The sequence below is a fragment of the Limulus polyphemus genome, unplaced genomic scaffold, assembly GCF_000517525.1.
Source record: "Limulus polyphemus unplaced genomic scaffold, Limulus_polyphemus-2.1.2 Scaffold581, whole genome shotgun sequence".
NCBI classification, from domain to species: Eukaryota; Metazoa; Arthropoda; class Merostomata; order Xiphosura; family Limulidae; genus Limulus; species Limulus polyphemus.
This window is the reverse complement of record NW_013666191.1, coordinates 421,267-443,815: the sequence shown is the minus strand read 5'-3', so window position 1 is coordinate 443,815 and position 22,549 is coordinate 421,267. Positions and strand designations below refer to the sequence as shown.

Genomic DNA, 22,549 nt, shown 5'->3' with positions numbered 1-22,549 from the left:
GAGACATAATACTGTGTTTTATTTTTAGCCTTATTAATACTTCTCAAGATTATTGTGATTTCACTTCTTCCATGATTTATATCTATCACAGTTTTAACCCAAATGAAAAGAATTTTCAATGTTTCTCCCTGAAACTTGTCAATTCTAATATGTTTATACTATGTTATTTCGAAGTCATAAGATAAAGATGATGGAATTTATAGGTAAATATGTTTTAACACCTCTTGTTAGGATTGTTTATGAGTAGAAACTTAATCTGATTTTGTTTTGAAGAAATTACAAGGAATGCTGCAGGAAGTGAGAGCCCGACTTACGTCCAGTCAGGAAGTGTCAAGTGGTAGCTTAGCAGTTGCTTGGAGTGCTCTTGAAATACAACTCATTTTAGTTATTCAGTTGTGTCAGCGGAATTCTGGTAAAATGGATCAATCAGAAAGAGAGGTTGGTGTTTTTTACTGTTTAAAAACAATATGACCAGTCTTAAAACCTGTTAAAAGATCATGTCTGCCAATGAAGATTTTAAGACACTAAAATGCAATCCAAGGTAATCTTCTTTCTCCTTTAATACGGACTATTAGAAGAAAAACACTCAAGTTTTGGCACTCTTGAAATCTGATTGACAGAATTACCTATAATTAATGTTGGAAATTCTTTATCAGGATGGCATACACACTAGGTTACGTACAGAATTAAGAGCTGTGCAGCAAGAGAACGTGAAGTATTTTATATATATGTTATCTGAATATTATTTGCATGCATATAAACAACCACTTCATGAACTCACGTAGTCAATGACACTCTCCAAAACTGGAATTTTTCTAGAAAAAGAAATATACTGAAGTCATAATGGCTAAGACAAACTTGATTAAACTATAAAATTTGAAATTTGTCTTTTTGTTCACTGATTGCAGATATTCTTGAAAAGTATGAACACAAGTTTTATCCTTAAAAGAGAAAACTGCGAGAAATTAAAGCCAAAATATACTCAACCAGCATAGAAATTTTTGTTTATGTCAAGGAAAGTAATTTGAGTATAATTTACCTAAACAAATAATTATTGTTTTGTCTACATATTTTCAAGTTGCAGAGATTAATCCTAACTTCAGATAACATGATTGTCAGTAAAGGAGTGGTGGTTAGGGTGGTTGACTCACAATCTGTGGGTCACGAGTTCAAATCCAATCACCAAACATGCTCGCCCTTTTAGCCATGGGTATGTTATAATATGATAGTCAGTCCTACTATCTATTGGTAAAGAATAGCCCATGAGTTGCCTGTGGGTGGTGTTGATTAGCTCCCTATCCCTGTAGTCTATCACTTACAGATTTGGAATGGCTAGCACAGAAAGTCCTCAAGTAGCTTTGCTTGAAATTCAAAAAACAGCAAAGGAGTGTTTTGTAGTCACTTATCTTAAGACAGAATAAATAGATACTAAAGTGCTGAGATTTGATAGAGAAACTTAAATTGCCAATTATCTGGTGCTTCAATAATTTTGGTATCTTTGCCCCAACACCTATAACATTAGACAATGCAAGGTTTAATGCTACACTGGACCATTAGGTTTTGAATCTTTAATTATTCATAACTTAAGAACTATTAAATTAATTGAATAACTTTTGTTTGACTTGTGTTTCTAAAACATTAATTTAATCACTAATCAAATTCTGGAAGCTTAGCAAATAAAAAAATTAGTTAGTATAAATAGAATTGAAAATATTTTGGTTACTTTTTGAATTTATTTTTATTATTTTTATTTTTGTAAATATCTAAATACATCTGATGACTTATACAGGTTTTTAAACATATTAACTTTTGCAGCTTTAATTTTTTCTGACTGTTTACAACACCTCATTTTATTTACTAATGTTCAAAGGCACTTTGGTTTCCATTGCTGGAGACAATGATGTTACCACAACGACAGCTTCGAGGAAAGACAACTGTGGAGAATCTGGAAGGTGAGATCAAAATGAGTTTTTAAAAAAAGAGGTTTTTTAAAAAAAATTATAAAGAACCTGTATGTTCAGATCTTAGTGGATATATACAAAAGTGGTTATAGGGAAATTAGAATGTGAGAAGTGAGTGGATTTGTACATTCCAGTCACTGTAAAAATGAAGATTTGGAGTTTGTAAGATAATGTCTTAGAAGGTTTATAAAGTAGTTATTTATTTTGGTAAAATAAGAATTGATAATCCTCAAGGTGACACGATAGTGGACTTGTAAAGAGACTTCTTGGGAAGTTAAAAGTTGAAAGAGCGATGGTCATAAGTTTTTCTGGTAAACATTTTTGGAAGATGAAGATTAAAAAGCGTAAAGATAGATTTTCTCCAGTAGAAGTCTTGAGAAGATGAAGATAGAAAATGTTATGATTGTAGGTTTTTCAGTAGAAGTTTTGGGAAGATGAGAACTGAAAAGGTGAAGGTAGTTGGTTTCTCCTGTAAAAGTCATGGGGAGTTGAAGATTGAAAGTGTTGCAGTTGTAGGTTTTCCAGTAAAAGTCTTTCGAAAATGAAGATTGAAAGGGTGATTTTAGTTGGTTTCTCTTGTAAAAGTCTTGGGAAGATGAAGATTGAAAAGCCAATTTTGTGAAGTTGTGTTTTTAAAGTAGAAATTTTAGTGAAACAAAAATTGAGAGCTTAAACATTTTTTGTGTTTTATTGTAGTTCTTGGAAAGTTAAAAACTGGTGGTACTTGGAAGATACATGATATTTGGTTTGTGCAGTAGAGTTTTTCAGTAGGTTGATTTAAAAAAAAGGTAAGAGATCATTTAAAAAAAATTTAAGTTGGTAATTTAATATTTTCTTCTGAATACAGTGTTTAAATGTTGTTATAAAGTTTTGAAAAAGAAGCTTTAGTATAATGTTTTAATTTGCCAAACTCCTTTGAATTAATTATTTTTTACAGCCTTCAAAGAACTTACACGACATCTGTTGAATAGTATGATGGGCTACATAGCATTACCAGCAATTTTACAGCGGATCCTACAGGTGAAAAGTCATGTCTTAATTAAAGAAAACATGTTGCCTTAAGATTGCTCTGAAAAAAGTGGTAGATTACATTAGCATTTGATCTTAAATAGAATTAATCTTAATAGAGCTTAAAAATGCTTTGTGATCTTTATTGGATTGTTTTGGAAACTGTAGCTTGTTTAATCAGTTCATAATGTATAGCATGAGCATTCTGGTGGTAATAACTTTATGAAATTAATAGTATTTTGTTTTGTTTGTATATCAAGAATATGTCAGGTTTTTTTTTTAGTAAACTCTAAACTTTCTTTTATCTCCTAATTTTTGCTGGTGGGATTCACAAAGAAACCTTCCTATTTTACAGAGCTAAAGATTTGTTCTTTTCCCAAGCAGATGTATTGCCTGTTTTATATATATTCATGTGTGTTTGTGTGTGTGTGTGTGTTCTACTGATATGTATTTTCCAGAAACTTTGGTCTAGTGGCATCTTCTTGTTCATATATTTAATTTTATATGTATGTATATAATATAGCAAGTGCTTGAGTTTCCATTAGGAATTTAGATTATTTAGGATAATATTTGATACTTTTCTTAATATGTATAGTTTACTTTCATGAGTAAGCTTCTAATAATTTTATCAGTTATTAAGCATACTTGAACTTGGATTTTTTCACATAATCGATCAAGTTTATTCATTAGTTTTTATGTATAAAGTGGGTTAATAGTTAAAGAGGATTGTGCCTGTATTTTTAGTTTGATGCTTCCATTAATCCATAGTACTTGATGAACCTTATTGGGCAACTGTTGGCCTGGAAGAGCTTTTTAATATTGTATTTTTTCACCAGTGATATAGTTTCAATCCTAGATTTTTCAAGAGTAAACTGGTTATTCCATGTATTAAATATTAATGGGGGGGAAGGGGCTAAGTTTGAAGTATAAGTACCTGCCTGAATGTATTGTTTTTCTATAAGTAGAAGTTCTGAGGCTGTGTTTGTGTCATTAATGAAGAATATCTACCAGAGAAAGTTTTGTTATTTTTGCTTTCTTAACTGAATGTTCTAGTCAAAGAAGCTTTCAAAGTTTTCTATGTAAGTGTCACTAAGAATTTGGATTAATAGATATTTATAAAAAAAAAATATATATTGAAACTAGAGATAAGCAAGGCTTGTTTATTCTAAGAATTGTTTTATAATGAAGTTAACATTTATGGTCAAGTATATCCTCAAATAGTACTAAATCTGTTTGGAATTGAGCTTGAAAACTTGATTGATTATATCTTAAATATTGGAAGCCAGCAAAGTATTAGAAACTAATAGGCCAAAAAATTTTTATAGAAATTCAGTTAACTACAAGTTAGGCCTTTTGGTTTCCAACAGTTCACTAGCTTTTAGCATTTAAACCATAGCTTTTAGGCTATTATTTTATAGCCTCTTTTTATCTTTCATCAGCTAGACAGACTGATGAGTTCTGGTATTGAATGAAAAAATTCTTGGACAGTGACTTGTGGGATATAAAAGATAGATCTTAAATGCTACTTTTACTCATCTTTAATATTTAAGTACAATGAAAAAGTTAAGAGATGTCTGGAAAATAAACATATCTGCATTTAACTTGATTTTTATTTAAAAAATTAGGCCTTTTAATTGTCAGTAGTTTGCTGGCTTTTGGTATTTAAACAATAGGTATTTCATCTTGTCATTTATATAAAATTAGTACAAAGAAAAATCTGGGTTACTTTGAAATTTCTTCCCTTTAAATAAAAAATCACTTTAGTAAAAGAATAAATTCTATGTACTTAATTCTATGAACCCAAAAAGGTTAGTTTAACCCTCTTGCTATGGTCATTCTTTTTTATGTATGTCACAAGGTTTTAGTGAGTTAAATTCAAAATTTAATTAAACTACTTTCTTATCATGGTATACGAATAACTTGACATAAAAACTTAGCTAATCATTCCAATTTTAATATTGCATAAGTTTTAATTTCTTAATTTTATAAGGCAATATTTTTAAAGAATCCCCAATTTCCCCTAGAAGGAGACTTATGAAATTTGCTCTCTGAGTATCCTCTCTTCTCTAATTTATTTATCCAAGAAGTATGAAATTTAATAAAAATTACTCATTATAATGTTGTCATTGCTCAGGCAAAGCATAATTTTTTATACCCTTCAATCTCATTTGGTTACAGAACCATAAAATAAAAAATCAGACCCCTCTTGCCACACCCACCTCTCGCATCCTCTCTTTCAGAAATTGACAATAGTTCTCTCTGATGTTTAATGCTATGTTTTTTATAACCAAGAGAAAACCAAAGTTTAATCTATTAAATGACATATTACATTGTTTTTTGTACAGAGATATGTCTATTTCACTTACAGTTCAAACTTTATTCCCACAGGAAACACATCAACAAGCTTAGCTGAATTTTTAACAGCTCTTATTGCATAGTTAGAAGGTTGGAATTGTGATAGTTTTAGGACATTGTCTGGTTTTTGCATATTATTATTCTGTATTCTTTGGTGCATTATTTAATTAAATAAAAAATTACTTAGTACAGTAGTACCATTAGTGTTAAAAAGGAGGGTTAAATTTTATCGACAGTTGACACAAAAAAAAAGAACTGATAAGTACTATATTTCTTGTTTTTCATGTGTATTCTTTATTTATTATTATAAAAGTAACTAAAATGTAACAATTAGAAACTTATTAAGGTTAGATTAGGTAAAATAAAAAATAATAATAATAAAAAAGTTTAACAAGGTACACTTGCAAGCACCTCGCTAGTAGCCCATGCCTTACATAATTCAATAGGGTAATATGAGCTACACGTTTACCAAGTGATTTTCAACTTGTGTGGCAGAAATATTAGTCAGATATGGTTCAAAGGGCAATAAAACAATAACATTTATGTAGAAACAGGTATATACTGTTATGAGTTTAAAGCTATTTTGAATAAACAAATGTAGTTTCATGTTACAATTTGAAGTCATTCTAGAAAGAAAATGGGATAATTTGATTTATTTCATATCTTTTTATGACAGTTACAAGGTTGGTCAAATTTACCAACCTTGTATAGAGTTAGGTTAGAGAAAATAACAAATAAAATATAAAGTTTTACTTTAAAAAAAACATTTGAAATTTATTTAGGAGGTTTTAGAAATTATCCATATGAAATTTGAGAATTTTCAGATGAAGAAAAGTACTTTTAATCTTAATATGAAAATTGCTATCCACTCAGAGAAGTAAACACTCTGGCTCCATATATTCATGGAGAAATTTTTAGTGAAAATACTTCATTAAAAATTTTGATTTTTTTATATTTAGATGGTTCTTAATGATTACAGAAAGCATGCAAAATTTCATGAAGATACACAAAACATATTAAAAGTTTTAGTATGGAAACTCTAAAGGTCAATTAGGGGTCAATTTTTAGGTTGAATTAACCTAGCCTGTACCAATAGAGTTAAATAACATATAAAAATGTACAGTAGATTAACCCAATTAATCTTGCTTATTTTAAACTCTGACCAAGTTACATTTTAAAACTATACTTTTAATTTTAATAATTAGATTTTACTGCTGCCAAGTAAAAAAACACTGAACTGTCAAACCAGGGTGTCAACTAACAGCTTCCAAAGATGGAACAACCATATTTAAACAAATTTTACTGTTGCTTGGGTTTGTCAAACCACTACACTAAATTTAGTCATAAGTAATATCTCAAATTAGGTAAGGTGAGGTTGTTGTATCATTAAGTATTCTAGTTGTTTACAAGTAGCTTTATTTATATATAACATCTGAATATTTCATGTTATTCCCAGGAAAAATTAAGACGTCAAAGAAAATTACTTCAAGAGTACTTATTTAGTTATTTTTTAAGTTATGCTTGATATTTTCAGTTTCGGTAATCAGTTTGATGTAGATTCAATGAAAAAATTTTGTTGGGTTTGGGGATGTGTAGCAGCCCTAAACCCAAATCGATTTTCCTCATACCTGTCTGTAGCCCATTCGTATGCCTGGTATAGCTAGCTCTGTTTACTTAACACATTATTAACATTAAGTAAAGAATCAAGATATCACAGATTGTATTGACAGCTATGATAGTTAAGTTATTGATTATCCATAATGTTAGGTATATAACCAGATTTATTAAATAACATAAGCAGTCATAACTAAAACAACTTATGAGTAAAAGTAAAGAAATGTGTAATATGTCAACCCAGTGTGTCTGCTATATCCATTGCCAATGAAGCCTTCCCATCCAATACCAAGACTCATCAGGCTGGCTGGTATGCAACAGAAATATTGTTGTAGTTGAGATGCTGTTTATATCATCAACTCTTTGAACAACAATAGTGTCAAAGTGAACTATAATAAGTTAGTGAACTGTAATAAACTTACAAATGACAAATAATGTTGTGTGGTTGTATAGTCATGTGTTAACATCAAACTTTGTTTTTAAATAGGATCCTGCTTACAACACATCTAAGTTTGGTGAAGTGAGAGAACTCATCATGGGAATGTTGGAAACTTACAACTATGAAAAGGTTTGTCATGTAAAAGTACTGTTTATAAGTAATCACAAACTCAATCAATTATATGAGTTACTAGGTTCTGTACTTCTGTTTACTTTATTCACTGTACAATTTTATATTTTTTAACCCTAGAATGCCAGCATTAAATTTTAATTCATTAACACCAAGGTAGTATGAAGTCATAATGACACCACGCTGGCATTCTAGGCTTAAGCCTATCAATATGGAGAAAGAGTTGCACCAAAACACATTTGACCTGAAAAAAACATTAGAATGATACTTTAAAGAGTTTTGTTTCATACCTTTCATTTAATGCTTATTTAAATATCAGTGTATGATCTTTTCACTTCCAGACTCTTCTTCAAACCACAACTAATCTTTTGAATAGTGACTTGCACAATCAGCTTGCTCAACTTTGCTTAGTGGCCAAAAGTGCCTTTACTTGTCATTTTCCTTGCTGCAATCATTGCCTGAAAGAATACTCTGTTTCAGGAGATGTTGCAGATATTGTCTTTTTCAGGTATGTAGTGACTATTTTTGAATTTTACTTTAACCCATATCACCTTTGTAATTATTGTACCTTCTTGTCATAAATTTTTTTCACGACGTGACAGTTACAAGTAGTGTATTATGATAAGTGTAATAAGTTTTCATTTAAAAACAAAGTTTCATTTCTTCATAATGTTCAAGATATAAAATATGAGGAAACTGCATTTTATTCATCACCTTGTAGTTGTATATATAAAAAACAAATTGATTTGATTCAAAAAGATAAGTATAATTTGTATAATTATTGTTTAAAATAGTATAATTACTTGCAAATTATTAGAATAGTAAATTTTATTACAAGAATATATGGTTAAATTTTGGAGCTTTTAATAAATGACAGTTTAAATTGCAAATATCATCTAAATTAGGCATTAAGTGAGATATCTAGAAAATGTGTGTTCAAGGAAGGTTCACCAAAGAAGCACTTAAATTACTTTATTCTGTTCATATATTACCAATTATATATAATTTTTTATTTAACTGTCGGATGAATGTAAAAATGTTGTAAATCAAATGAATTTAAGTTATCAAAAATTCATCGGAAAAGTTTGATTCCTTGATAGCTCAGCACTATCCTAGGGAGCTTATAGTGTTAAAATTTCATATTCGATCTTTGAGGAGGGCACAGCACAAACAGCTTACTCTGTGCAACTTTACACTTAAGCAGAATAATTGAAAAGAAAACGAAAAATGAAGCGAGCATTACAGTTATTCATAAAAAAATATTTTTACCCTTTTTTTTAAATATAAAATACTCGTATTTATGTGTAAATCAATATATACTTTGTTAACTAATGCTTTTAGAAATATGTTTTAAGTAAAATGTACATAAATATTTTACATACAGTGGATAATAAATCTGTGTAAATTTTGAAAGATTAAAATAAATATAGGACTTGCTAAAATTATATAATCCCTCTTACAGGTTACGTTAAAGCCTATGAATAATATTAGTAAATTAACAATAAAAAAATTTTAAATGTGTTTGCATGAATAATTTATGAAAACATATATTGATGAATAAACTCTAGTAGTTTTTGTCTTAAAAACTATCGTGGTAATTGAAGACAATTCTTATTTGAAATTAATATTGAATTCTAGGTATACAAAACATTACATCACTGTTATTACCTTTTTTTTTCTTTGCAATGTATAAATTATAATATTAATGGGTTATTTTGATACCAGACAGTGTTAATTTAGTTGTGTAAGTGAAATAAACAAGTAGCAAACCATTTGAGTGCGTACAACACTAGATAATAATTTTCAATGTGCCTTTTAATCTGGTTTGGATTAAAGCATCATGTTACTTTGAAATTTACAGATGCTGTTCATGATCTAGTTTAAACTTTTTTCTTCTATGGTCTGAACTCTAAAATAGTATTGCCTTCAAAGTCACCTCCGATACATATGATTCTACTTCTCATTTGGTTTGTACTGTAATATTATATTACCTTAGATTCAATTGTGACATGTGGGATTTGGTTTTATTTTTGCTGGTTTAGACTGGAGCAACTTAATGCTGTCATAGTGAGACATGATTTAGTATATTCTTCTCATTGTGATATGGTATTGGATACAGACTTCATAGCACTTCCAGGGATAAATACGGAATACTTGATCTAGTTTAGATTATTATTTCATGCTCTGTTTGGACTAGAAGTTATCTGACATTGAGGATATTTGTTTAGTGCCAGTTGTTCATCTTTTTTTACCTGATATTTCAAATTTAATTGTCAGTTATTATGGGTGCTTATACTATCAGGTTATTGTGTTTGTTTCTTTGATATCTAACATGTGACTGTTTCTTTTATCTCTCATACAGTATCATCTGAAAATATCTATACAAAATGACTACAACTTTACATTACAAGTCTTTTTCTGAGTTTCGGTGTTTGTTGATTGTATAATTGTGTTAAATATACTGTTCTTTTCTTCACTTTGACTTTTGACAAGTTTAGTTTCAGTTTTTGATAACACTGATGCATATAATATTGGACTTTATTGAAGTCTTAGATGTATGCTTATAATGTCAGTTGATTCACATGGCTTTTTCTTAATGTGGAGTTATTCTCGTCTTCATTTTGTTTTTCTTATATTTTGTCAATTGGCTGTGACTGTAGTCACCAGTCTTCTAGAATTAATTTCTTATGACTTCCTTGAATCTTTAGGTGTGGACATTCCTATCATATCAATTGTCTTGAAAGTACTCAGTTTAAAACAAGAGGAACTAATGATGGAGAATGGCTGTGTTACCTCTGTATTCATGGCAATCAACGTAAACAAAAGATGCAAGGCTGTCGCATCAGTCATAGAACTCGATCCATTCCAGGTTCAGTTGTTCATCAAGCAGAAGACAATACTCCTAGAATATCTAGAAAGGTGATGTTCTGTGCTTTACATCATGAGAATGTATGAAGTAATCAAGATAAACTGTGTTGTATATTATTTGTTATTTTGAAATAGATTGTGACATATGTTAATTTATAGCTTAAGATGTGGCATGATAAATGTCAATGTATGCATTAATGGATTTTTTATGTGCCAATGCACAAATTTTAATGCAATGGGAATGTAGACTTAATTTTGTGGATGAAATTATAAATAGGTCACTGGGACTGAATACTAGGCTTATGTTAATATGTAAGGAAGAGCTGGTACAGACAAAAAAGGATGTCTGCAAGTAAAAAAACCAGGTTGGTTAACGAAGGATATATAGCATAAAATTGAAGAAAAGCATTTTAAATAAAAGTTTAAATTCACTGCAATGATGGGAGATGTGGAGTACTATAGAATATCAAGAGAGTTGGTTAAGTGGGATCTTAAAATATATATCAAAAAGGTTGGCTCAAAATGTAAAAATAAATAGTAAGGATTTCTTCAAATGTATTAAGAGTAAGCAAAATGTTAGGATGGGAGTAGGGTCTTTGAGGGATGATACTAGAAGGCTAATATCTGATGAATTGGAGATGGCTGGGTTATTAAGTTTTACATTTTCTTCAGCTTTTACTAATGAAGATTTAAGCAATATTCCTTAAACCTGAATAGTTGCTAGATAGAAACAATGTTGAACAAAATGGTCACATTAATTCTAAGCTTGTTAAGAAAAAATAGAAAAGTGTAAAGAATGATCAAGCACCTGGCTCAGTAATATTTACCCAAATGTTTTGAAAAAGGTTAAGGATTGGATATGTGAGCCACTTGCTATTACTTATTCTGAGTCTTTGAATAGTGGGCAGGTGCCAGAGGATTATAATTTGGCTAATGTTACTTCTCTTTTCAAGATAGGTGATACAAATTGCCTTTGTAATTATAGGCCTATTAGCCTTACATCAGTGGTGAGAAAAGTTTTTGAAAGTCTGACGAAAGATGCTTTGCAAAGTCATTTAACAAAGTTTAAAATTTTGATGGATAGTCAGTATGGTTTCACTAGAAGAAAATCTTGCCTTATTAATCTTTAGACATTCTTTAAAGAGATTACAGCTTATGTAGATGAGGGTACAGGTATATCTGGATTTTCAGAAAGCATTTGACAAGATGCCACATAAAAGGCTTGTTAAACAACTTATCTCCGTAGATGTGAGGGATAGGTTGGCTCATTGAATAGAAAACTGGCTAAATAGAAGAAAGCTGCAGGCTGCTATAAATAGAGTTTAGTCAAACCAGATTAATGCCACAAGTTGAATATCTTAGAGATCAGTGTTAGACCTGTGCTCTTTTTGATTTACCTCAATGACATTGATAAGAGAATGGTCAATAAATTATTTAAGTTTGCTGCTGATGTTAAGGTCATGGGTGTAGCTGGCTTTGAGGAGGGTGTACTGCTTTACAAAAGGATTTGTATTATTTAATGAGTTGAGCGAATAAATGGCAGATGGCTTTTAATGATAATAAATGCAAGGTAATACATTTTGAATACCACAATTTCAATTAAAATTATTATTTTGATGGTAATAACCTTTATAGTGTTATAGAAGAAAAAGATTTTGGTGTTCTGGTTGATCAATCTCTTAATCCATCCAAGCAATGTGATGTTGCTAGTGGCAGGGCAAATAGGATTATAAGTTGTATCTACAGAATTATTGAATATGAGTTTATAAAGGTTATAATGTCAATGTATAGATAATTGGTTTAGCCAAATTTGGAATATTGTGTTCAGCCTTGGGCTCCTTACCTCAGAAAGGGCATTGAATTGTTAGAAATGGTTCAAAATATAGCTACTTGGATGATACCTGGGATGGAAAGGTTATCATATGGGAACAGGTTAAGATCTCTGAAACTGTTTTCTCTTGAAAAAAAGAAATGTTAAAGGGAATCTGATAAAAGTATTTAAGATTGTTAAAGGAATTGTTAGTGTTAATGTATCATTTGTTTTCTTATTTAATGGTGAGAATTATAAGACTAGAGGAAACAAATATAAATTTGGGCAGGGAAGAAGTTATCTTCAGCTAAAACAGCTTTATTTTTCTAACAAGGTGCCTCCAAATGTGGTGGATTTACTGAATTTAAGGGACTTTAAGGGAAAGTTTGATAAATATGTGAATGATAAGGGCTGAGTTTGAGGTGGTTTTTTTATATTAAGAATTTAGTTTAATTTAGTGGATAGGACAACCAAGGTGGACCAAAAGGTCCTTTGCCAACCTTTAATGTTATCTTATTTTGCTTCATTTCACCACTAAAACGACCATACTGTTGTGTGCTTTGTTGTAGGCAGAAATGTTGAACTCCATTTTTATGGAATTTACAATGTAGCAATTTGACTTGGATAAGATGCCATTTACCTTCTAAATCATATCTTACCCAACAATGAGGTCCTTGTGGTGGGGAAAACAAGAAAAACATCATGGGTAAAACAAAACAATGTAGAAAACATTCCAATGTCAATACAGTTAGCATGCAATAAATGAGAAAATTAAAAGACTGATTTTTTTTTGTTTTGCATTTGGTATTACACTTCTTCAAAGTGGTTGGGTTTCCAGGTATCAAAAAATTAAATTACGAGCACGAACACTGGATGCAGCTTTATAATAAGTGATAAAAAAACTTGGGAATTTTTAGATGAGTTAGTTTCGTTGCTTGGTAGAGTACTGTGGTGCTTAGCTGGTGTAAAGTTTTAAAGTGAACCATTTGAATTAGAACATTGTTATATTATGATGGAAGGAAAGTAGTTGTTGGAAGAGAACTAACAGGATTACTTGTAATAAACATATAACATATTACCTAAAACTAGTTTAAATAAAAATCTGCCCTAACACCCAACTTGCAGTTGAGATCTGACCTGCAGCTTCTGGAATGTTCATAATGACTATGTTTATATTGTTTCCCCATTCTAATATTCAGAGTTTTTTACAAATAAAATTTGATTTTATAAGAATCTATTGCTTAAAACTTTTTTATAGTAATGCTACATTTTATGTAAGGATATTTATTTCCATGCCTGTTTTATCACAGGTGACATTGGACTCGCATCAGTTGCAGGCTTTAGATTATCTACGACAATTTCAACGTTCACCATCTAGGGTAAAAAAGAATAGTTATTTTTCCTTCTGCTAGTTTCTAAGTGTAAATCTTTTGAAAAATCATATAGATTTTAAAATCTTATTCTCTGAATGTGTATAGTTTTTAAGTTTTTCATCATTTGAGTAATGTTTATTTATTATATTTGATATTTGCTCATCTGAATCCATGCAAGATTTAATCTCTGCATGTATCTTTAATATAATAATGATGTATAAGAATATATGCAATCTGTCACTATCTGTAGCCAGTTTTCTAAGTGTGCTAACAAAATGTACATGCATACACAGAAGGTTGGTAATAAACTCTAGGAATGAAAATGTTAATTTATAGAATTTTTTTTTTTTTTTACCCTAGAATGCCAGTGTTAAATTTTCAAACATTAACACCAGGTGATAGGTGGTCATAGTGACTCCATGCTGGCATTCTAGGGTTAAAATTCTTATACAGATTTGTGTATTTTGTTGTTTTTTGATTAATTTTTTTTTTTCAATTCAGCTAAAACTTCTTGAGGAGCTGTCTCGTAGTGATCACAGTTGAGAAATTGGTCAGTTTGTTTCCCAGTTGTACTCCGTTTGGTGTCTTACAGAAGACGATGAAGTTTTATGTCCAAGTTTTGGGTGATAACTTGTAAATATCACAACATGTCTCAGTTTTTAGTTATGTAATATTGTGTGTAATTAGGAAATTATAGGGTCGAAAAATAGTAGTACATGCAACTTGAACATATGAAGAGAAAACAAGATCATCTTATTTTAATCACAGTGATCTGAGAAGTTATCAGAATAATCACACAAATATACAGTTATGCAAAATGTAGAAATTTAAATGTCATTGGGAAATACATATATCATGATCATGGAGGAATCATTAGAATTTAACACAGTAAAAAGTAGTGAAGTGAGCAATACAAACTTTACATTGTATACACCAATAGAAAAAAAAGAAACCAATTACAATATTTATGTTAATTGTAAATATATAATTCATTATAAACTTTAGAAAGTATATGCAAATAAAAAGAAGTGGAAAAACTATCACTAACTTTATCAAATTTGTTCAGTGAAGAAGTTGGAAAGCCATTTCAAAATCAACACATAATTTACAGATTGGAATTAATTAAAAAAAACATTATAAACTGTATATAATACACAACAAGGGTCATCAGTTAGCTGTGAATGAATCTGACCATTTTATATATATATATATATATATTTTTTTTTTTTATATACAATTAAGTAATTTAAGAGCAGTGCAGTGGTAAACACTACCAAACTTCAAGTTTATTAATCTTACATAATTAAAAGTTCTGCTTGCTATAAGTTTTATATAAATGATAGTTACAACAAAGAATAATTTAAGTGAATACTTTTGAGACGTAGTTTTATTTTGCATGATACAAAATTGTTATTGAGGAGCAGATGGTCCCCAGGTGGGACAGTGGTAAGCCTATGGACTTACATTGCTAAAAGTCGAGGTATCAATCACCACAGTGGACATAGCAGATAGACCAATGTAGCTTTGTTGTAAAACAAACAAATGAGCAGATATTCTGTTCCAAATGTCATTTTTGAATTGTAGAAAAGATTTAATTAACTCTGAAAATGATTTGGGTCATGCACTAATTACTAACATTTTAATAGTCATAACTGTTTGCATTAGCTGTTATATTAGTGAAATACTTATGTTTTTTGTGTAATTACAGTTTCAATGTATAAAACATTAGTTTAAGTTCAGAAACATTAAATGAAACCTTTAATGATGCAGGTTGATCAGTTGGCTAAGAAAATTGCAAATTTTTCTATCACTTTAGTACCATTACACAACTTCAAAAGCAAATTAGATTAAAACATGATCTGTAAGAACAGTGTTGGGTATATTTCTTCGATAATCATAAACTAAACTTCATGCATTTCAAGATTTGTAAAACTGTATTATGTTAGTTTTCTTTAATTCATACATGTTTTGCTCTATTTATGTAGAGATAATGTAAATTGATTCACTGAAAAGTAGATTTTGTTTTGTGTGGTATACAGAAGTACCATAAAAGTTACAGTCTGTTGAATACTAAATTATACTTTTCTTCAAAATATAATAATTCATTGAATAATATGTTAGGATATCATCATATGCCCAAAGTTATTGGTTATATATCAGTTATTATTACAGTTAGGTAATTCACCTCAGTTAGCTTTTAAACTAATTTACTTCTTTAATTAAAATAAATATATAAATTAAGTGTTATTTGATTTACGGTACTGATAGTTTTGTTAAGATTGTGGGTTTTTTTTTGTAAACATTCGTTGTACAGTTATTATGCATTACACTGTATCAGAGAAATATGAGTTTTTTTGTAATAAACAGCAGTGTCTATCTTTCAGGAAGTATTGTTTGACAGGGATTTCTTATATAATTATTGATTTCTTAAATTGGATTTGGCTTCTTCACTCAGTGTTCACTTGTTTCCATGTCCATTAACACACTTTCCACTTTTGTCTCTGCTACCATGAACAAATTGCTTTCCTAGGTCACTAAATTTGGCCTTCAATACAGGATTTGTGCTTGTTTTTTACTTACTTTACATTTTTCATCTAAATTCTAACCTTTGTTCCAGTTTCCATCAGTCACTTATGTTAAAAATCAAAGATGTTTATTCTCCTTTAACTAGGCCTTTTGTTTCCCTTATGCTGTTCTTTAATGCATAATTACAATTTGCGGTGAAGAACCGTCTTCGTTTTGTAGCTCTTTCTCTTATGTTATATATATATATATATATATATACACACACACTAGACTGAAATGAAGAAGTTTGAAACACACACATATTCTTGTATAGTTAATTGTAATGGCACCTGAAAAGAAGTGACTGATAGAAACAGAAGCCAAAGATAAAGTCCACAACAAAAGAAAGTGAAGAAATTCAAATCAGATACATCTTCCTAAGATAAACGTCAAAGGCATTTGAAAGAAAGTGAGTGATAAAGTAGGAATCCACAACAAAGCTCTTATTAGATAGATGAGAAGTTCAAATCAGACAGATTCTTTTAAGTTAAAATGTAATGATGCCTGAAAGCAACTTGCTTTGGTGGAAAAAAGAACCAAGGTTTCAATTTTAAGATGACAAAAGTGAATGAAACCACACAACATAGAAGTCATTTAAGTTGAAATATACTGAAACACAGAAGTGTGTGATGGAAACTGAGATAGAGGGCAATATTTACACAAACACATGTTCATGGACTTTAGTCTACCTGTCACCCACTTATTGCTATTCAGTATTACAGATTTACATACAGAAATGTATCTGTTTCAAACTTCTATTCTTAAGTCTGTAGTCCTTATTTCTGTCAATCACTTCCTCCCAGGAACTAAAATATAAAAAATTGTTTGTTTTAAATTCCTTTATTTCTGTTTGTCTAGGACTTAAACATTGGCCACTGTTTCTATCACCCACTTGTAAAAAGTCAACACTGCAGTTTGACTTACAGGATTTTGTACTCTTTTACTTCTGTCTGTCATGGATTTTATCTTTAGTTTTTATTTCCATCTCCTACTTTTTTTTCAAGCACCATTACAAGTGTAATTTCAGAATGGTGTTTCTCTTAGTATTTCTTCATATCAGTTGTTGTCTTTAGCCTTGGCTTTTTGAGATAATGAATGAATTTGAACATTGTATGTTAGGATAGCTTCTAAAAATTTCAGTTTATGAGAAGAAATATCATAGTTTACTTCCATTCTAGGAAATTTAAAGTACATGAGGTGTAGAAAAATAATAATATTCACATATTTATTATAATATAAAATTTCTTTTAAAAGAATATTTAAATTAAAGAAAAATAATTTTAACTTTGAATTTTAGAGAAAATACAATGTGTGATTACTTGTTAGAAATCTAAGATTCATATACCTTTTACTCATATGGTTTATAAATAAATAATTCTTTGAAAAGTAAATTATAATACAAAAAATGGAAGATTTGGTTCTTTTATTTACTCAGACATGAAGGAAGCCATATTTTATATTCAAAAGGACACTTAGCTGTTGACTGTAGTCTGTTACAGAAACATAGTTGCAAGTACCTAAAGTACACGAGTCAGATAAATATGTTCCATTCTCTAACTTATGGATAGTCCTACAAATAGCTTTTTACAGAGAAATATTTTAAAATTGCTGAAATCACCATTGTATTTACAGTATAACAGCCATGTTTGCCACAGCTCACGCTAATCATGTAAAGACAGTTGTTGACATTTTTAGAAAGGGAATTGTTCTTAGACAGTGGTTTTATGTTTACTTAGAACTGTATTATTTGGAAACAATCTGTCAAACTATTAACACAAACCAATGAAGGCATACTTGATCAAGATTTGTATTAGCATTTTGAAAATTTTTCTTCCTTAATTTATTTTTAACTAGTTAATGAAAATTGTTATACTTTCTTAAATTAACTACATTTTCTAGTTAAAATTTCTCTTAAACTATACTTAGGAGATTTTAGATGGAACATACAAATATTAGATATCTACATGGCTACACTAAACATGTAAAGATTTCTTAGTATCTTAACTAAAAATATTAATGACTGATTATCATATATACATTTTGTACGTAACTTTGTTAGGACATCTAAACTATAATATACTAGATAAAAGTACCCACTGAAAAATGTTTACTTGGAATTTTAAATGGCATATTAAATAACTATATTCGTGAATCATTCTGTGTCAACTCAACTAGTGCCCAAACTTAACCTTCTCTCTCTATCTCTCTCTGATCTTACTGAAATTTTGTGGGCTGTTAGATCCTAGTAAGAGGATCAGTTATCCAAAGTTTTATATTTATACCTGAAGCACTAACAAATTTACACCTTCATAAAAAAAAGGATCATAAATTATAATTGTGAAATAATACTACACTTTGAAACAAGCATATGCTCTCAGTAGCTTTTGAAACTTGACACTGTATCTAATCATCAATGTATTTCTTTGCTTTTTATCACCAGTTTTTGACACTATATTCTTATAACATTGAAATTTTAAGAGACATGGCTCCTCAAACATGGGTGGGCATGGAACTACCTCAACTTTTGTTGTGCTTTCAGGCAGATGGAGAAAGTGGGAGATGGCTTTTTTGTTTTTCTGAAAGTTACATATATTGAACACTGAGTCATTGTAGTTTCATTAACTTTCTATCAGTCTCTCTTGGAAAAAAATCAAAAGGAACAGTTTTACATATAAGTAAATGTCATAAGTTGAGATTTACTTGGATGAACTACAAGCTTTAGTAGGCATGTGACCTACTTCACCATGAGCATTTAACGCATTAGAAGAATCACTGCAATATACAACTTGTAGTCCAGTTATCATATTGTCCACTTGACCACTTACAAGTATACAATGGTCAATAGTTAAATCACTGTGTCATAAAGATAAAAATGTGTATAGTAAACCACAGTATGCTAGTAATATACCAAAGATCTGTTTTGTGACAAAATCATGGGACTTGATCAATCGTTTAATACATGTAGAATTGGGTACATGAAAATTAAGTCTGGAATCAGGATTCAGACCTGCAATTCTACTACTGGTGAGTAAGCTGCTGCATCTTAAAAATCTGTAAGTCTTAGTTACTACTTTGGCAACCACCATGTTCTTTTGTGAAGATTTGTTTACTTCGTGTAGAGTTGGTTTTGAGCTGCAGTTATACATTTATCCAAAGTTACTACTATTGTGTTGTATATGCAGTTCTGCTTTTAAATTATACCATTAAACTGTTACATCGTACTCTCTCTCTTAGCAAAAACTCTTATTAAGGCAATTTCACTCAAAATTTTGTCTGTTGTAAATTGTTATTATGGTTTTGAATTGTTATATTCTATGATATTCTTTATCATTAGCTGTGGTTACAACAACTTTATTTTGTGACTATTTGTAATAAAATAACACTTCATCAGTAAGTAAACTCAGAACAAAACTACTTACTTTGTGATTATTCTATTATGAATTATTGCTACTGAGCTTCTTCATATTTTATTGTCATAATTGTTGCTTGAGAAGGTTCACATAATACTTTTTTGTCATGCTTTATTTCTGTAGTAATATATATATATACCAGTTGTCAAACCTTGTGTTTGTATGCAAGTCAATTTGTTCTTATCTTCATTTATCTATTGTAACATATCACTTGATCACAGACAGTTTTTCGTCTTGTGATTTTTTAAATATAAACTCAAAAGGGTAATTTTCAGTGTATGTCTTGATATTCATTGGCAAGCAATGCAAGAAACTTTTTATATTCATCTAATGTGGCAGCAAACCAATTTTACTGGTAATTCACTTATTTCAAGGCCGGCTTCTTCTGCTTCACACTTTTCCATCCCTAGTGTAGAGTACTCGTCATTACTCCAGGAGTAATATTCACCTCTTGATTATTCAAGACTACCATGAATAATACCATTTATTACCATCCAATTTACAGACCTTTACTTCTTGTTGGTAAATCCTAACAAACTAAATCTTTTGAATCATGAATTTGATGGACAAAGTGTTAGATTCCAAAGAGACCAAAGTTTTATATCACAGATGTCATGGACAAGGTGTCAAAGCTTACTACTATGACATGCTCATCTTCATATCACATTTAATTAGAAACTCAATACCTGATTATAAATCAAATACTTCAAACATAATGAGCGAAAAAAAAATAGCTTTAAGTAGCATGTTTAAAGTAGTGTGAAGATTAGTTTCCAACATTGTATTTATTGTGAAAAGTAGGTTTAAACAGAATTATTCTGTATTTAAGGGTTACAATAATGAACTGAACACTTATTCATGGTATTGATGAGTTAACTAACATGATGAATTATTCAGGAATATTTCACAGTTTGTAAGAATACAATTGGATTTTTTCTTTCACAAATATATAACAGTGTAATAAAATACATATTAACGTAATGTGATTCTCAGAAGACTAGTATAAGTAAGAAAGTTTGGCATTGAAAATTTTGTAATAAGTCAAACTCATGAGATTTGGGTGGATGAATCAGAACGTTTTTGTGGTAAAGTGAAGAGACAAGGACAGAAATCTAGCTTAAATACTAACATATAGACAATAATAACTATCACTACCAATAATATTTTAAATTAAGGTAAACAAATTCCAATGTTCTACTGTTAATATATAACAATCTTACTATTTGATATGCAGATACCACATATCTCTCTCCTATAGTATGTATTTAATATAGTGAAAACATTTTTCTAGTTTCGTTTAGAATTTGCTAAGTCCAGTCTAGGTCATGTGTTAATTTAGTCCTAGGTGTTACTGTCTATGGCATAATTTGGTCAAGGATCAATTTTATGATTAATCAGCTATAGTGTGAATGTGGGTTATGAAAGCAGGTTTAGTACTTTCAGCTAGACCTTGTTTAGACTGAAGGTACCAGGATGCATTGTGAAGTTTGTTTTTGTATGAATGGTGATCTTTCAGTTGCTGTTGGGTGTATGTGTTCATTTCCTATTTTCATGACACTACTAGTTTAAATCCAGTTTTTCTTATTGTAGGTTGAAAAGATTTATCAGTGTACCAAATTTGAAAAAAAAAATCATAAAAGTTAAGTATGTTTTTCTATCAAATAAAGTTTCCATACTTTTGGTGGGAAGTAGGAAAAGGAAGAAACTCAATCAAAATTGGAGATGTTATATCTCAGGTATTTCTAAATGGATTGCCTTAAAATTTGGTATGTGAAGTAAGAGTCTAGTTGAGCACATCCACTGAAAACATGTGATAGTTTGGATTATCATAGTCCGAAATACAGAAGGTGGAACATCTCTAAACTATCACTCCTGTTAATAACACAGTGTCCTGCAGCAGGTTGTTTTAGCCGCATAACACACTTCCGTGTGTTTTGATAAAAGGACAAACTCTGTAAAGATATGTTACGTAAATGTGTGTAAGTTAATTTAAAAATTGGGCATATTTGGTTCACTTTTTATTGTAACTGAAACACAGTTTTAAAGAGGAGGGTCAAGTTCTCCCAATTTTCCCCGGTAAATTAGCGGTAAATTTACGAACTTGCAGCCCTAAATCCGGGGCTCGATTCCCCGCGATGGACAGAGCAAAGATAACCAGTTATGCAGCTATGCGCAGAAAACAAATTATCCATTTTTACGTTGCATCTTTTCAGGTTTTGCTCTGTTATATAACTTAGTTCTTTTTTATATAACTCATTTTTATATGACTTACTCTATATTCTAAATTGACTGGCTCCCTTTTTATTACACCTGGAAAAAGCAATAACACGGAGGCTTTCAACAAACCTTCCGCTATCTGTAAAACCCACCTTGCCCACTAAAAATATTAAACCTAAATTCCGCGAGCGAAGCGAAAAAAAACCAACTGTTTCTGAACACCTCTGGTTGTCTCTCAAGTCTCTTCGGGACTAGTTAGATTTTAACCAAAATACCTACCAAGTTTTTAGTAGTAGTAGTAACATGGATATAAAAAGGAGGCTAGTTTCCCCAATTTTTTCGTTTTTTAATTTACTCACTTCTGTCTCCTGGTGGATCAGTGGTAAGTTTGGACTTATGAGGCTAAGATCTGGTGTCGATTCCTCACGATGGACAGAACACGATAACCCAACGTGTAGCTTTTCGCTGAAAACAAATTATCCACTTTTACCTTACATCTTTATAGGTTTTACCCTTTTATATAACTTGATTTTATGTTCTGATGTCACATCTTTATTCTAACCTCGCTGTATCTGTATATGAAACTGTTTTAAATAAGTTACATAATGCTGAATTTGCACACAATAATATAAATATTTTATCTTACGTTTAAGCAACGACTTTTTATTTACCTCAAAAAGAACATTATTATTCATCTTCACACTAATTAATTTACTCAAGTAGCATTAACTATTGTGTATAAGAATTTCTGATTTTAACTGGAAAGGAAACAGTAAACCTTATTACAATATATATTGTTG

At 30.1% G+C, this 22,549-nt stretch overlaps 1 protein-coding gene across 1 annotated transcript in view; it reads left to right on the top strand.

Annotated features, from left to right (window-relative positions):
* The window catches only part of LOC106459252 (vacuolar protein sorting-associated protein 8 homolog), a 76,722-nt gene extending 60,778 nt beyond the window's left edge, over nucleotides 1–15,944 (top strand). Inside the window, 8 exon segments of the mRNA XM_022385696.1 lie at nucleotides 274–438; nucleotides 1,871–1,952; nucleotides 2,899–2,981; nucleotides 7,426–7,506; nucleotides 7,848–8,014; nucleotides 10,215–10,425; nucleotides 13,495–13,563; nucleotides 14,059–15,944. Coding sequence (XP_022241404.1) covers nucleotides 274–438; nucleotides 1,871–1,952; nucleotides 2,899–2,981; nucleotides 7,426–7,506; nucleotides 7,848–8,014; nucleotides 10,215–10,425; nucleotides 13,495–13,563; nucleotides 14,059–14,100 — 900 coding nt within the window. The 3' untranslated portion in view covers nucleotides 14,101–15,944.
* Nucleotides 15,945–22,549: the final 6,605 nt, after the last annotated feature.